Below are 14,783 nucleotides of genomic sequence, written 5' to 3' on the forward strand. Positions count from 1 at the left end.
TCAGTCAAATAGCATTTGACGTATTATAACTACGATTTTGGCATACTTATTACGGTTTTCGTTTATCAATATATGACTACTAAACTACTAACACGCTAAATCAGGGAACTCTGCATATTTTTTTTCCAAGGCTGGGGCAAAAAACTCCGCATGTGTGAACGCGCGCACACACTTTAACGCACACGTGTACATAATACACGATATAAAAGAACAGTTACCTAAGCATTTATCATTATTAACTACAATAATGAACTATAAATGTATTAAATACTATAACATGCGAGTAAATAAAGTAGTAGCTTGACATTTAGTTCCAAAAAAAAAAAAAGTGAACACCCTTCAAAAATGAAGGTTCTGTGGCATTTAGCGGCCAGGAATTGAACCAATGAGTCGGGATCTTGGATTAGGACTGGGATATGATCTTATCCAGATCAGTGATTTATCGAGAACTTAGAACTTTGGGAGGTGTTCAAAAATTTAGAGGGGGTGCAATATTGCATTAAGGTTGTATACTATTATCGTCTTTTTTATTATTTTTTTCAAACTTTAAAATTCGTTGATGTAACGAAGGGTTGCATTAGATTTCCTTCCTCAACAAGAGCCAATTAGCTTCTACTTTCTCTAGCTTGGTGTGACATCGAGATGAAACCATTGGCAGTCGATTGGTCAAACATTGTTGTGACGATCACAGCCGTGTAAAGGTTGATTTCCATTCAATCTTGCGTTGCGTTATTTGCTTGAAAATGTATATTGTCGAAAGTAAGTAGTTTTATTCTATTAGCACTTAAATAAAAGAATTCAAAATATTAAAAAAAAATAGCAAGATTTTTAGTGGTGTCTTCCCGTTGTGCCCAATCTTTTGAGATTATGAATTATGTCCAGGGAGAGATTTCTTCAAGATAACTTTTCTTTAGTAATTGTAACAGATTCTGTACGAAAAATAAATATTTCTTTAAGTTTTATTATAAATTTCACATGTTATTCTACGTGTTCTTCTCAAAAAAATGACTAGATACATTTCTGTTATTAACAGTGTTATTCACATCTATTTCAGTAAAAATGAATGTGATTAAAAAAAAAATACTACATGCAGAACAAAGGAAAATTAATTGACTCACAAGGAGACATCTTATATTGATAGTAGCACTGCCAATCAAACAATGCGCTATAGATAGAGGAGTGAAGAAAAGTGAGAAATCCGAAGTTTTGCGGGCCGATACCCAGAAACGTGGAAGATACAGAGGAAAGAAGGATCTAGAAACATGTGAAGATAACAATGCAAAAGATACACTGACATAGAAAGAACTTCAAAATGATTAAGGTAATTTGAATGACATTTGCAACAACGGTATAGTAAGCAAACATTGTACCCACAGACATGCTCAATAATATCATATGTAATGCAGTGTTGCCAACCGAGCACAAATGAAGTTTTGTTAAATGGAACGGAACACAAATTATAACATCCAGCAAATCTAATTATGAGTAGAATTATATCTGTGACGTCTTGATGTACAGTGATGCAAACGTTTGAGGATAGGTTTCATGAATTCCTACATGAATTTTAGATGTAGAAGAGTACATACAGTACATGATTTGAACTAGTTAAAACCAAAATATGGGACCAGAAACAAAAGTATAATCATTGAAGTAGGAAAATAAGGGACGAAGCATAGTGTCAGAGTAGCTTTGTCCAAGTGGAAAATCAGCATAGTATCAAACACGACACATACAACTTCATATAGGAATTCATATAGGCCTATCTTTAAAAGCTTCCATCATTGTATATCACGACTTCACAAGAATGGTTCTGCTCATCATATTACATGCACTCTTCGCAAGTTTAAATCGAGCAGAACTTTAAACGTATTTTCTCCTGATACTGATATTTTAGCGCTGGGGACGAATTTCTACACTCAACTTCCACAGGATACCTGGTTTGTTGTCTCAGGAGCTAAAACACGTGAGATTTATGTTCGTATGGTACATCAAGCATTAGATCACAAACGAACTGATGCTTTGATTGGATTGCATTCTCTCTCAGGGACTGATACCACCGATTCATTTTATGGTAAAACGAAAAAAAAAAGTTTCTTTAATACATTTATGGACGCTAATGAGACAGTACTTGACCCTTTTTCTACACTGGGAACAGATACTTTCAATCAGGAAACGTTCCGAGTTCTGGAAGCATTTATACTCTATGTATACTTAAGAATTCCGAAGATAAAGCCCCTGAAAGAATTGTGGGGTTTGTTTTTCACTAAAAAGCAAGTCAATGAATTATGCATGCCTCCAACACAAGATTCTCTGCGTCCGACCATAAAAAGTAAGATTTTAAAGCCCTTATGGCGTAAAGCACATATTGCGAATCCTGAACTACTTACAGTGGCCGACTGGAGTTGGACTGTTAATGGGAAAGGGCAATATAAGCCAATAATGTGTGATATTGCTTGCTGACCTAAAGAGCGCTCAACAATGAACTTGAATCATGGTTATGAGATAAGTACCTTGAAGCGGACGATGCTGCTATGGAATCTGTTAATTGGATAATGCGAAGGATAGAAAATAAAGTCTCGTGAAACAAAAAGGAACTGAGCAATGTCATAACTCGATTAAGGGAAACCCTTTGTTATGTGACTTCTTATTCTATTCTTTCATGAACCAGTCCGTTCGTCTTTTGACCTGCTGCCGATCAGTTGAACAGCGCAAAATCCCTGTGACGTGAATGAATCCCTGTGACGAAAATCAGGAAGTGTTTGTGTGTTTTCTTTGTCCTACTTTTACCTATTTCTTGTTTTTTCTTACTGCGTTCTGAATGCGGTGTCATGGTGTAGTGTTGTGTATATTAAAATAAAGAAGAATTAATGTTATAAAAATTGAAGTAAGGACAACTTCGGATTCTGGAAGTGCCCCGATGGCTAACGTGTGAATTCACATCAGAAGAAGAGTATCCTTTACTTTTCAGTAAATGAGTATAATAAGAAAACTCATGATCGGAGTACTTATTCTGTGATAATTAAATCATATTTCGAAAATATTTATGAACATCTACAAAATTAATATTAATATGATCACATTATATAATATATTGTAGGAATAAGTGTAATGATAGTTTAAAAAATATTAATTGCTTCTCTTGAATGAAATATTAGATTTTGTTTAATGTTCTTTTTCCTTGCTTTACGCAACAACGATTTTGAAAATAAAATTTTATTCGTATGTCATGTTTTTTTTTTAATAAATATAGCTATTTGACATAAATAAATAAATAATACAAAATTGATAATTTTGTCAAATGAAATATCTTTTCTTAGGATTTTTTTTTTAAATTTAACCAAAACGGCTACATTTACGTAAAAGGTGCTACTAACATAATGTGTAGAACGTACTTAGACCTTTCTTTTTTTTAAAAAAAAAAAAAAGAAAATTAAAATCGAATAATTAGGAGCGAAGTTATAAGGGGTTAAGCGAGCGATGACTCGTCATTTCCCACACCCCCTCCCCCTCCCAGTCGCGGGACTGAGATGTCTATCATCACTTTTCTCATTCCCTATCTTATAAGGAACAAACCATTACAATCCACAATACTCTACCATTAAATTGCGCCATTAGAAAACCCATTATTTTGAATGACTGTTCTGTTCTGTTACCAATATACTCACACTAAATGTACAACCGGTTGGACCTTATTTCAATTTAGCAAAATAATGAGTGCAGTGACTCTTTTTGCATCAAAAGATCGAATATATTTGAGGCAAAAATTTGCTTGTAGGCCTTATATCTGGAAAACTACATATAGTGTAGCCAAACACAAACTATCACTTAACTCAGTATGATGTGCTTATTCCGTAAAAATAAATAAATAAATAACGAAAAGTCGACTTAGGAGCTCCTGATTCAAAAACTAATTATTGGCCAAGATTGCAATCTTTAGATGCATTTTTTTGATCATTCCTAAAATTGCTGGCCAAGATCGAAATCTTTTGATCCATTTTTTTATCATTCCTAAAATTCTGGTTTAAATGTTAAAATAATGTAACGTAAGAACACGCAGGTGCGAGAGCCCAACAGAAGAGTACACAACATTAGTATTTTTTTTATTTGTTTACAACGTCCATGAAAAATTGTTACGTCATAAACATAATACATTATGCAATGAATGTATAATTTCAACACGATTTATTGGAATGAAAATATATCGTTGCTCTTTAGAACAAATATACCTGGACAAAATTTGTTAAGCGTCAATTTACAACAAAAGTAAGTTACAGTAATGCGAATTAGATACGTTGAACTATAGCTTTACTAAAACGAATGAAAGACGGTTCATTTCCTACATTTAATAATTGAATGTAAACTTAAGCAAATTGAATAGAGATAGCTGTGTGATGTTGAAATGTGTATGTTATTTCTACAAACAAGACGTCAGTTTAATATTCTTAACTCATTTCCTCTTGAACAGAGATAAAACCGTGGACAATTTAGTATACCTTAGCAGCGAGCAAGCATTAGGTGATGTAGCAACATTTATAGAGGGAATGACGAAGGAACATAATCTCACAGATCAAAAATGGATACTTTTCGGATGTTCATATTCAGCCTCCTTATCTGCATGGGCAAGGTTAAAGTACCCACACTTAATTCACGGAGCAGTGTCATCAAGTGGGCCAGTTTTGGCTAAAGCAGACTTCAAAGGTAAGTATGTGTAATTCATGTGGCAAGTGTTCATTCTAGATTATCATACGAGAGATGTTTAGTAATGCTCGTAGTAAAAATTACATTCCCCTGTCTTAAGTTCCTACTTTTACAAAGATATAAATCATGTAGTTCATTTATCTATATCTATATTTATATATTTAGCTATCTAAGAGTGCCTGTGTAAAGTTGATTAAGTCAAAAATGAAAAATTGAGATTTTAATAAGTACTCATATAAATCAAATCTACGTTTTTGGTTTTAATTGGCTACGTCATTATCATATATCTAAAACACATATGGATTTTTATTTATTTATTTATTTATTTTACAAACCAGCATATCACCGACCTGAAGCTAATTTTTTCTTGTATTTGAGGAGAATCAGAAAAAAACTTTGATAGATTTTAAACTTTATTAGCCAAGCCTCGTATATTTCTTAACATTCTAGAAACTCTTCCCTCATCGCTTTGGTATGTTTTTCGTTTGTGTTGGTGAGCCTCGGTCCGATTTCATGGCTATATATGGACATACAATGTGGAAACAGCGACTCCCTTTGTAATTGCTCTCTTGAGTTCAGAAAACGGTACATTTGGAGTTAGATTTACATGTTGTTACAGATCATTGCGGGTTGGACAGTTTGAAGCATCCGCGTCTCTTCAGCCAAAGAGCTTGAGCCCAACGCTATACGTCATAAGCGGGAAACTCCAGCCTAAGGATTCATATGCAATATTCAACTAAAAAATGCTTCAGTGCATTCCGCACCATCTCGAAAGCAGCGCCCGTGCTGTCTGCAATCATAAATTGCGCGCATCTCTGAGCACTTTTTTTTAACGTATAACATATCCCTATACGGGACAAACTTAAACGCCTGGGACTCGACCTCAAAACACTGATAAAACACCATCATTGGCTAGCCGAAGACTAACGTGAGTTGTTTAGTTCATATGTCAAGCCACCTACTTCGTTGATATATTAAGCAAAGGGTTGTTAATTCATTTATTTTCTTGGTTAATGTGCATGTAATATGTGTGTTTATTGAGTGATATTGCACATTCATTATCTACACCTTAGTTTTATCATTTGTTGCAAATCTAATGCATGATTTAATTACACATAGTACAGCAAATATCTTCTATGGTGTCTGCATCCGAGTCTATTGCGTTCCCAGCCCCAATATGGCAAAGATGCAGGCATGGGTATGGACCGTGTTCGCCGTGGAATAGCTGGAAAAAGGAAAGAGGAAAAGTAAAATACGAGACTGAAAGTTAATCCGAACCATCACGTACGTGGCAGTTGCAAACATGCAAAGCAAATGTTTTGCTTGTATACATGTAGTTATGACAGAACTGATGACTTTTCTGATGTTGCACTCTTCTCAGTTTTTGTGGGTATTGCGTTAAGTCAAGGTTTTATGACTTATCCGATTTTAAATTTTGATTTTATGACACACTGTGTGTCCAAATATGGCTATACTGGATTAATATACGATATCATACATTGAAATTAGTCCTCCTAATGCCATTGAAAAGATTCTTACTTTACCACTCTACATATAAGATTATTCTACCATTATTCTACCATTGTTTGCAGCTAATGAGTGTTCGCTGACTAGGGAATGTAAGTCAAAGTAAGGCACAACAGTCTCTTTCATGAGTTGACAGTTAAAACAAGAATAAACATGATTATCATTGATATAGCAAGCAGCAAGAGCAATGAGTACTTACGGCCCTTTTGTCAAGTGTGCATTTTGACTTTTCTGTTCTTCTGCTGATAGCGTCATTCTTCGTCAGTGCTGCTGTGGGTAATAAGAGAGGGTAGGTGACAACTAGAGGAAAGAAACGAGCTTGAGAGCATTGACTGGACTATCCACTCATCCTACTTTATTTTACTTCACAACAACGAATTCTCAGTTGAATTTGTGAAAAAAAAAACACCTCCTAGATAGAGTATGACGTCATTTCTTAATACTTTGACCCTATTCTGCCCAAAAACACAAAACGCGCTTTCTTGTGACTTAATGGTACACTAAAAGAGTAAGGTGTCCCGATAAAACGAACCAGCGACAAAACGTACCACTTGAATTTTCGCGACAAAACGTACCACTTTTGACGACCTGTCATAAAAACAACCTGTCATGGATTAATTAAAGCATTTCTGATATTTATTCCACGACAAAACGTACCACTTATATAAATTACAACCTGTCTTGGACTAACTAAAACATTTTGGATATTTAATCCGCGACAAAACGTACCACTTCAAGTTTTTTTCTTTTTTTTTTTTTTTCAGCGTGTTCACATATTATTCTCCAGTTCGAACTAACTTCTCTTAAAGGTTCTGTACGTAACAAACGTAACATTAAGCACGTTTATCAGCGAGTAAGAGAACACGAGTCTTCCAAAATACATTAGACCAATGTGAGTGCTTACATATCTAACAACAGAGAACATAATGTTAAGAAACTACTTCCTCATGAACAGGTAAAACAACGGCAGTATAAGGTTGAGAAGAACAGACAGGTAATGTATCGAGTTGTCAAAGTGCAGAAACTCATTGGTAAAAGAGGGCTCATTTACAGAGGAAATGTAGCAGCCTATAAACTGAAAGACACAGCTATAGATCATGGAAACTTTTTGGATATTATTCCTTTCTTAAGCAAATTTGATCTTCCTCTTAAAAGTAATTTAGATAAGGTCACCGAGAACAGTCATATACGAGGAAGTAAGCAGGATAGTGGTCGCATAACTTTTACTAAACACGGTGAATTATGTTTTGAATGCTATCAACACACTTATCAGAGAAGATATTTCGAAAGAAGTCTCTCAAGCTTTAATATTTTCTGTTCTATTAGACACTACTCAAGATATAGTAGTTTCAGGCCAGTGCTCTGTTGTTTTACGGTATGTTGTTAAAATGGTTGTTAAACAAAGCATTGCTGTAATTGTAAAATGCATATCTACCACAGGCCAGTGTCCTTGCGGTTTACTGCTGGAAATTCTGCAGGAGTTGAACCTTGATATTAAGAAGTGTATTGGAAATTCAACCGATGGCTCAAGTAACATGCAAGGACAATATTCGGATTTTTTCAATTCAACTATGATCAGTTACACGTGTGATTCAGTTGATTTTGAGTTTAACGGCCCTTTTAGCAGAGAGGCTATATGAGACGAGACACTGATTTACGGGAAATCCGAAGCACGAGCTCCCGCCAGGAATCGAACCCAGGTCTCCCACGACAAAGGCACATACGCTAACCGCTTAACCACTAAGAAACTCAGTTACACGTGTGGTGTTACGCTCATATATTCAATCATGTCATATGTGATCTGACAAAAATTTGCATGGATTTTGTGTCATTGTTCTGCTGAATGACTGTGCGATATTTATGCTTGAGTCTTATCAGCGAATGGACATTTGGAAGGTCAAATGTTAACAAAGGCGTCTTACAGTTATTGCGGAAACAATATGGTAGAAAAAACACTGTTTTTCAGAAAAAAAGTTTGGTCATTTTTCGAACCCAGAAAGTGCTTTGTATATAGAGTTGACCATAATAATCAAGAAAATTGCTTCTACAGAAAATATCAAACCAAAAGCTAGGTGTAAACCTAAAGGATATATAAAAGATCTTCTCAAGTTCAAAACAACTCGGACAGCACAAATGTTCCTTAAGATATTTCAAGTGACGACCTCTCTTTCAAACTATCCCAAATAGAGGATGCAGCTAGTGTAGTCCTATCGGATGGTGCAGACTACTCTGTTCCAACTGAAAGAGTAGAGAGATGATTTTGAAAATGAAATGAAATCTCTGAGTTTTACGTCCCACGGTTTTGCCGGTTAGGCTAAAGGAGACGGTGATTATGAGAAATGAATGAAATGGTGGAATGAAGAAAGTGGGAGGAAACGGGAGAACCCCGAGAAAACCCACGCACACGGTGTTTGTCCACCACAAAGTTCACTTGGCGGAGGCTGGCATCGAACCCGGGACCCCAAGCACCAGAGGTGAACGCTCTACCACTGAGCCACCGCGGCCCCGAGATGATTTTGAATCCGTTAAGAATGCAGCATTAAGCTTTGCAGAATGGACCAATAACAAATTTTAAGACTTTGAAAGTGATTTCTTTTTTTTCTATTGACCTGTCGACAATTCGCCATCAGAGATGGACAAAGAGTTTTCCTGTGAATATGAAGATGAAACTACTTCCATCCAATGACCAGATACTGCATCGAAGCATTCAACACAATATTGGACATGGTAGTTTTGAGTATTTCTTCAAGATTCAAGAAGCAATGTACTTTATGGGTTATTTGGACCCTAGACACTTCAACCAAGTAGCAGAACTTCCAGACATGCCTTTCGATAAACTTACATATTTTCTGAAAAACTTCAGTTAAGAAATTTTCAAGGATACTATAAATGTATTCTCTTGGACTTTTGAAGGACGCGGATATCCTTGAAAGTCAGTCTTGATGACGAGCACCACCGAGAAAAAATGACTGTGCTGATGGTGCAAGTGATTCAGAATTAGGAGAAAATGCATTTGTTTACAAGGAAAGCGAATACAAAACGTGTTGAAAAATTGTCCAATGTGCTGCTTTTTAATTTTGCAGAATTGTACATTTTGCAGTAATACTTATCCAGGTTTCCAGCATACAATTTTTTTTTACTTTCCCGTAACTCAGGTAACATGTGAAAGAAATTTTTCAAAACTGAAATAAACTGAAATACATTAAAAATAGGCTAACGAGTACCATGTCTCAGGAACATTTGAAAACATTTATGTTGATGTCTATTGAAAAAGATTTATTAAAAAATATTTCGAATGCAAAAGTGATAGATACAGTAGCATCAAAAACTAGTACACTAAAACATCTGCTAAGTTTGTAATATAGTATACGTTCTCCTTGAAGTTCATATAATATTTTGAACAATTCAGAATAATATACTGATGAAAGAATATCAGGTTTTAATTGTCAATTGTTAATACTATTGACTTACTGTAGAAAGAAAATTGTGCAGCTTGATTTGTGACATTGAGATGCTGGTAGCCCTTGTGGGAGAAAGCGCCCGCGCCCCTCTAATAATGCCTAGATAAGCCTGGATAAAGTGTGATTTAAATCAGCAAATATTCAAATATTGCATATGCAAGATTCTTGCTAGTCTAGGTCTGGCGAGAATCTTGCAGGCATGATCTTAGTCTTAGCCTTAGTCGTAGTCTTGGTCTTGCATCGGTACTTTTCTCACCACCAATCTGTTCAACTTTTAACCTTATTCTGGCCGATATATATATATATATATATATATAATATATATATATATATATATATATATGCTGTCCTATCAAGTGGTACGTTTTGTCGCCTGTCATTATTTGATGGCGGATTGGAAGACTCTTCGCAAGTAGCCCTCCAGGCAAGTGGTACGTTTTGTCGCTTGTCATTATTTAAAGTGTTTTTAGAAAACCCTTCACAAGCAGCCCTCAGGGTAAGTGGTACGTTTTGTCGCGTATTCAAAGAGTAAATATTCAGAAAATTTCAGATTTTTTTTATCCAGGCCTATTGAAGATATTGTATAGTGAAAAATGCCAAATTGGCATAATTAAGCAATTTTACGAATTTTTTTTCAGGTCTTTGAGAGAAGCTACATGTTTGCAAACTTTTGTGTATAAACTTTTGAGCCCGGACTACATGTACACACAAATTCAGACCTATACGTCAGTAGTTTCCTCTTCCCAAACATGTCTTCAATGTCCAAAAATGTTGCTACTGTAGATCCTGATTTCACCCCTTTCAAGTGGTTTTAGCCAAAATTGTTGAGGACAAAGTTTTAGTCTGCAGAAATTGGAGACGTCCAGCAATTTACATTTCGATAGCACAAATACATGCTGAGGAATTCAAAACAACGTAAGCTCCTAAAATCGAGAAAACACAAAATGGCGGCAGCCGCTGCGTTGCTACGAAATATTTTAAAAATCCAATGATCGTGCTTTTGAAGTACCCTTATATAGAATGGTGGGAGAAATTCAATGACACTTTATGAGGGTGGGAGTAATTCGCGACTACGCATGAATGCCCCCTTTACATATACACTGAAAAAAGCCCCCCGCGCTGCATTCCTTTACGCTTGAAAAAAATTACATGCTTTTGGACACACCTCGTGTATATTCAAAAAAAAATGTTCAATTATTGCGTGTTTTTCATCAAAGAGAGAGCATTGTACAAATATAAAGAACAGAGGGCAACATTAAAGTTTGATGGGATGACTAGGTAAAAAAAAAATAATGACTGCAATGTACACTCATGTCCAAAATTATTGTCGCATATCTATAAATATGTTGTTGTAAGAATATAATTTGATAACGAATTCGCCCAGTATTTCTTACAATGTTGGTATGCACACAATCAGCAAAGATATGTATGTGGCAAATTTCATGTCAAAAGAGCAGTAAATACGAACAATAAAACGAAAATTAAACTTTCTTGTCCAATTAGAAACATTTTGTTTTACTCATTCTTATTTTCGTATTTATAATTCATTTCCTATGAAATTTACCACAAATATACATTTCCCGATTATACACAAAGTATCTGTATTAATAGTACTCTGCAAAATCATTATCAAATAATATTCTTACAAGAATATCGTTATAGACATGCGACAATAATTTTGGACATCAGTGTTCATCATTGTAACTGAGCATTTAATCTTACTAGACCGTAGTGATTGTTAAATATAGAATACTCGGCTAATGACATTTCTGCTTGGCATTGTTGTTCCAAACTTAAAATATTTAAAACTATAAGGAAATTACTAATCAAAGTTTAGTGTAACAGAATGGAAAAAGCAGAAAGATCAATATATATATTCAATATAGCAATACATATTTTGAGGTACAAGTTAGCTTAATTAACAATAATTATCCATATATTTGAATATTTTAATCATCCTCTGAATTTTGTGAGGTTGTAATTGAACTTTTTATATCCTACTGCAATTCCTTATCCTTGTCGGTGTTAAGCACATTTAAAATCACTAGAAAGTGAAACTTCAAAGTAGTTTGTATGCGTTTTTTTGTGTAGTGTATGTGCTACATTACATACATGAGACACAGGTTAAACACGACTAAAAGCTTACCGTAATGGGAAAGTTGAAAGTGGATTTTCCTCATATGTAGACCAGAAGAAACACAAGGTAATTATAAACGGGTTTAATTTTAAATGAAGCGCGATATGAACAATTTCAACGTTTCTATTACAGTAAGACTTACAGATATGCAATTTCACGAGAGATAAGTGACAAACTTATGTGATAAAGAGTGTATATAAAATACAAGTTGAACTGCACAAAAAAATCAAATAAATCTCCTTTTTAGGCTGAAACTTTACCGTATGTTATATTTGCTTGTTCCAACAACTATCTATGTTATTCAAATCTGACGGATGATTAAGCTACTAAATTCGATGCACTTGTTTCTTTTGGTTTGCTAGTTCTTTCGTGATCATAGACTGCTCGAAAATGTGTACAGTTCATTTGGTTGTCTTGACTTAACAAACAGTAAAGAAGTAACAAAACAGCAAAATCATTGAATCATTGATTGAAAACAAATCAAACTCACGATAATATTATTTTTCCATGGAGAAGTAATTCTAAACGTTACACATTCTAAATGTTTGTTTCAGAATATTTAGGCGTCATTCGAGACTCTTTGGCAAGTCACAACAAATTATGTGTAACAGCTATAGCAAATGCTACGAAGAAAATTGATGTCTTGCTACAAGATGAAACAGGAAGGAAGAAGGTGCAAGAGCTATTCAGGTATTGAAATAGTTTTGTATTTGGATGCATGTGTTTCTGTTTAGCAATTACTAGTACAGTATTATTCTGCAGAAGTCAATGTATACTTTCAAGTACTTATCTCCTCTATCGTACTCCGGCAATATTGTTTAAATTATGTTTATATAGAAGAACGTCATTCAGCATTCTCGTAACTCATAATAGCTAAAGCAACATACATGCGTTATTAGCGTGAAGTGTAATAACTAAACTTACCATAACTCCTGGACCCTAGCCCCGGGCATTTCCATATAAAAGAAGGCTAACCTTAAATTCCAAAGTGTGTTTTAATAATTCCATTTACTTTAAATTTATTTTACAGTTGCCTTAATTATTTGCTAATTATTATTTTCTGATTAAAAATGTGTTTCTCTCATGAAAATAATTTTTCGAGGAATACATTATTACTCTTGCTTTTTTCTCATAGAAGGCCACACAAGATATCTTTTGAAGTCAACCACTTGGCAAACAGGGCGAAATATTCCGGCTTTTCATGATCTAACCCGAAAATTCCATTCGTTAGTTAATCCCTCGCATAGGTTTCACCCGAGTTCTCTGGGCTAATTTCAAATGAATGATAAGGCTAATGATAACACATATTTCAAAAATGAGGCTGTACAAGATGAAGTAATCATTTTGCAATCAGTATGACATATTCATAGTACAGTGAGGCATGTAGCTTATAATTCATATGTTAGTATTATAAAGCAAATTTCTAGGCTTCGATGTTTTCGCAGAAAAGCCATGCAGTAGTGAATAGCTTTTCATTATCTAGTAACTAGGAATCACATTGAAGCAGGCAAAACATTTATGGTAAACATGTTTAATAGTATTGTTAACATACTTTGTATGATGATGGCATGTTACTCTCTTAGTAGTAGGATGCATCTTAAATGAATATTTTAAAAGAGTTAGTTTACAACCAATGGATTAAATTGACCTCACGATTGTCTAGCGCCTACTGCGTTCACCTTCGCGGCACGTGTGTGTCACAGGGTGATGTTTGTGTTCAAAAACAAGTGCATATTCTTCCCTGACTACTTGTACTGTATTGTTGTTCTTACACACACACACACACACACACACACACACACACACACACACACACATATATATATATATATATATATATATATATATATATATAAAGGGTGGTCCAACTACAATGCACGATGTTAATTGTAAATAAAACGCAAAGTTTTCAGAGAATAATCTCAATATATTTTATTATGATAGAAGAATCTATAGCAATTATGTGTGAAACAAAATATCGGCCAAATGCTCGCCACGGCTTCGGTGGCAGACTTCTATCCGATGGTCCATATTTTCAATGACTCTGAGACATAATTGAGGTTCAATATCATTAATGTGCCGAATTATTGCAATCTTTAGCTCTTGAATTGTTCTTGGCTTATTGACGTACACTTTTTCTTTTAAATATCTCCACAGGAAAAAGTCCAATGGTGTCAAATCACATGAGCGTGGCGGCCAGTTAACATTGCCACCACGTGAAACTACACGGCCATTGAATTTTTCGCGCAAAAGAGCCAATGTGTCGTTGGCTGTGTGGCACGTGGCACCATCCTGTTGGAACCACATATCGTCCAGGTCCATATCCTCAATTTCTGGCCACAAAAAGTCCGTTATCATCTCTCGATAGCGAACACCAGGCACGGTAACTGCTTGGCCGACCTCATTTTCAAAAAAGTACGGTCCGATGATGCCGCCAGCCTATAACCCGCACCAAAGAGTCACTCTTTGTGGATACATCGGATTTTCAACAATCACTCGTGGATTCTCATTTGCCCAAATGCGGCAATTCTGCTTGTTAACGAATCCACTGAGGTGAAAGTGTGCCTCGTCGCTGAAGATGATTTTCTTTGTGAAGTCACCATTCACTTGTGTCTGTTCAACCAACCATTCGGCGTATTGACGACGCTGAAAATGATCAGTAGGCTTCAGCTCTTGAGTCAATTGAACCATGTAAGCTTGTAAATTCAAATCTTTCTTCAAAATTCACATCAGTGATGTTCGTGAGAGGTTCAATTGTTAGATGTTCAACGAGTCGAGGTTGACGGTTCTTCTGCCACACTATCGCGAACAGCAGCAATGTTTTCCGCAGAACGAACTTGGCGATCATGCACAGCTGTCTTCACATTTCCTACAGACCCTGTTTTCTGAAATTTGCGCACAATTCTCCCGATTGTTGACACATTTGGTAGATGATGCTGACCAAAAACATCACGAAGTGC

General features: G+C 35.3%; 1 protein-coding gene across 1 annotated transcript in view; it reads left to right on the forward strand.

The window, feature by feature from the left end:
• LOC145674263 (putative serine protease K12H4.7) overlaps positions 1–14,783 on the forward strand; it is a 166,821-nt gene that overhangs the window by 99,517 nt on the left and 52,521 nt on the right. Inside the window, exons 4-5 of the mRNA XM_081744098.1 lie at positions 4,466–4,698; positions 12,378–12,513. Of these exons, the coding sequence (XP_081600224.1) occupies positions 4,466–4,698; positions 12,378–12,513 (369 nt within the window). The remainder of the gene's footprint in view (positions 1–4,465; positions 4,699–12,377; positions 12,514–14,783) is intronic.

This window comes from Thermobia domestica, chromosome 17 (assembly GCF_964235325.1).
Source record: "Thermobia domestica chromosome 17, izTheDome1.hap1.1, whole genome shotgun sequence".
Taxonomy (NCBI): domain Eukaryota; kingdom Metazoa; phylum Arthropoda; class Insecta; order Zygentoma; family Lepismatidae; genus Thermobia; species Thermobia domestica.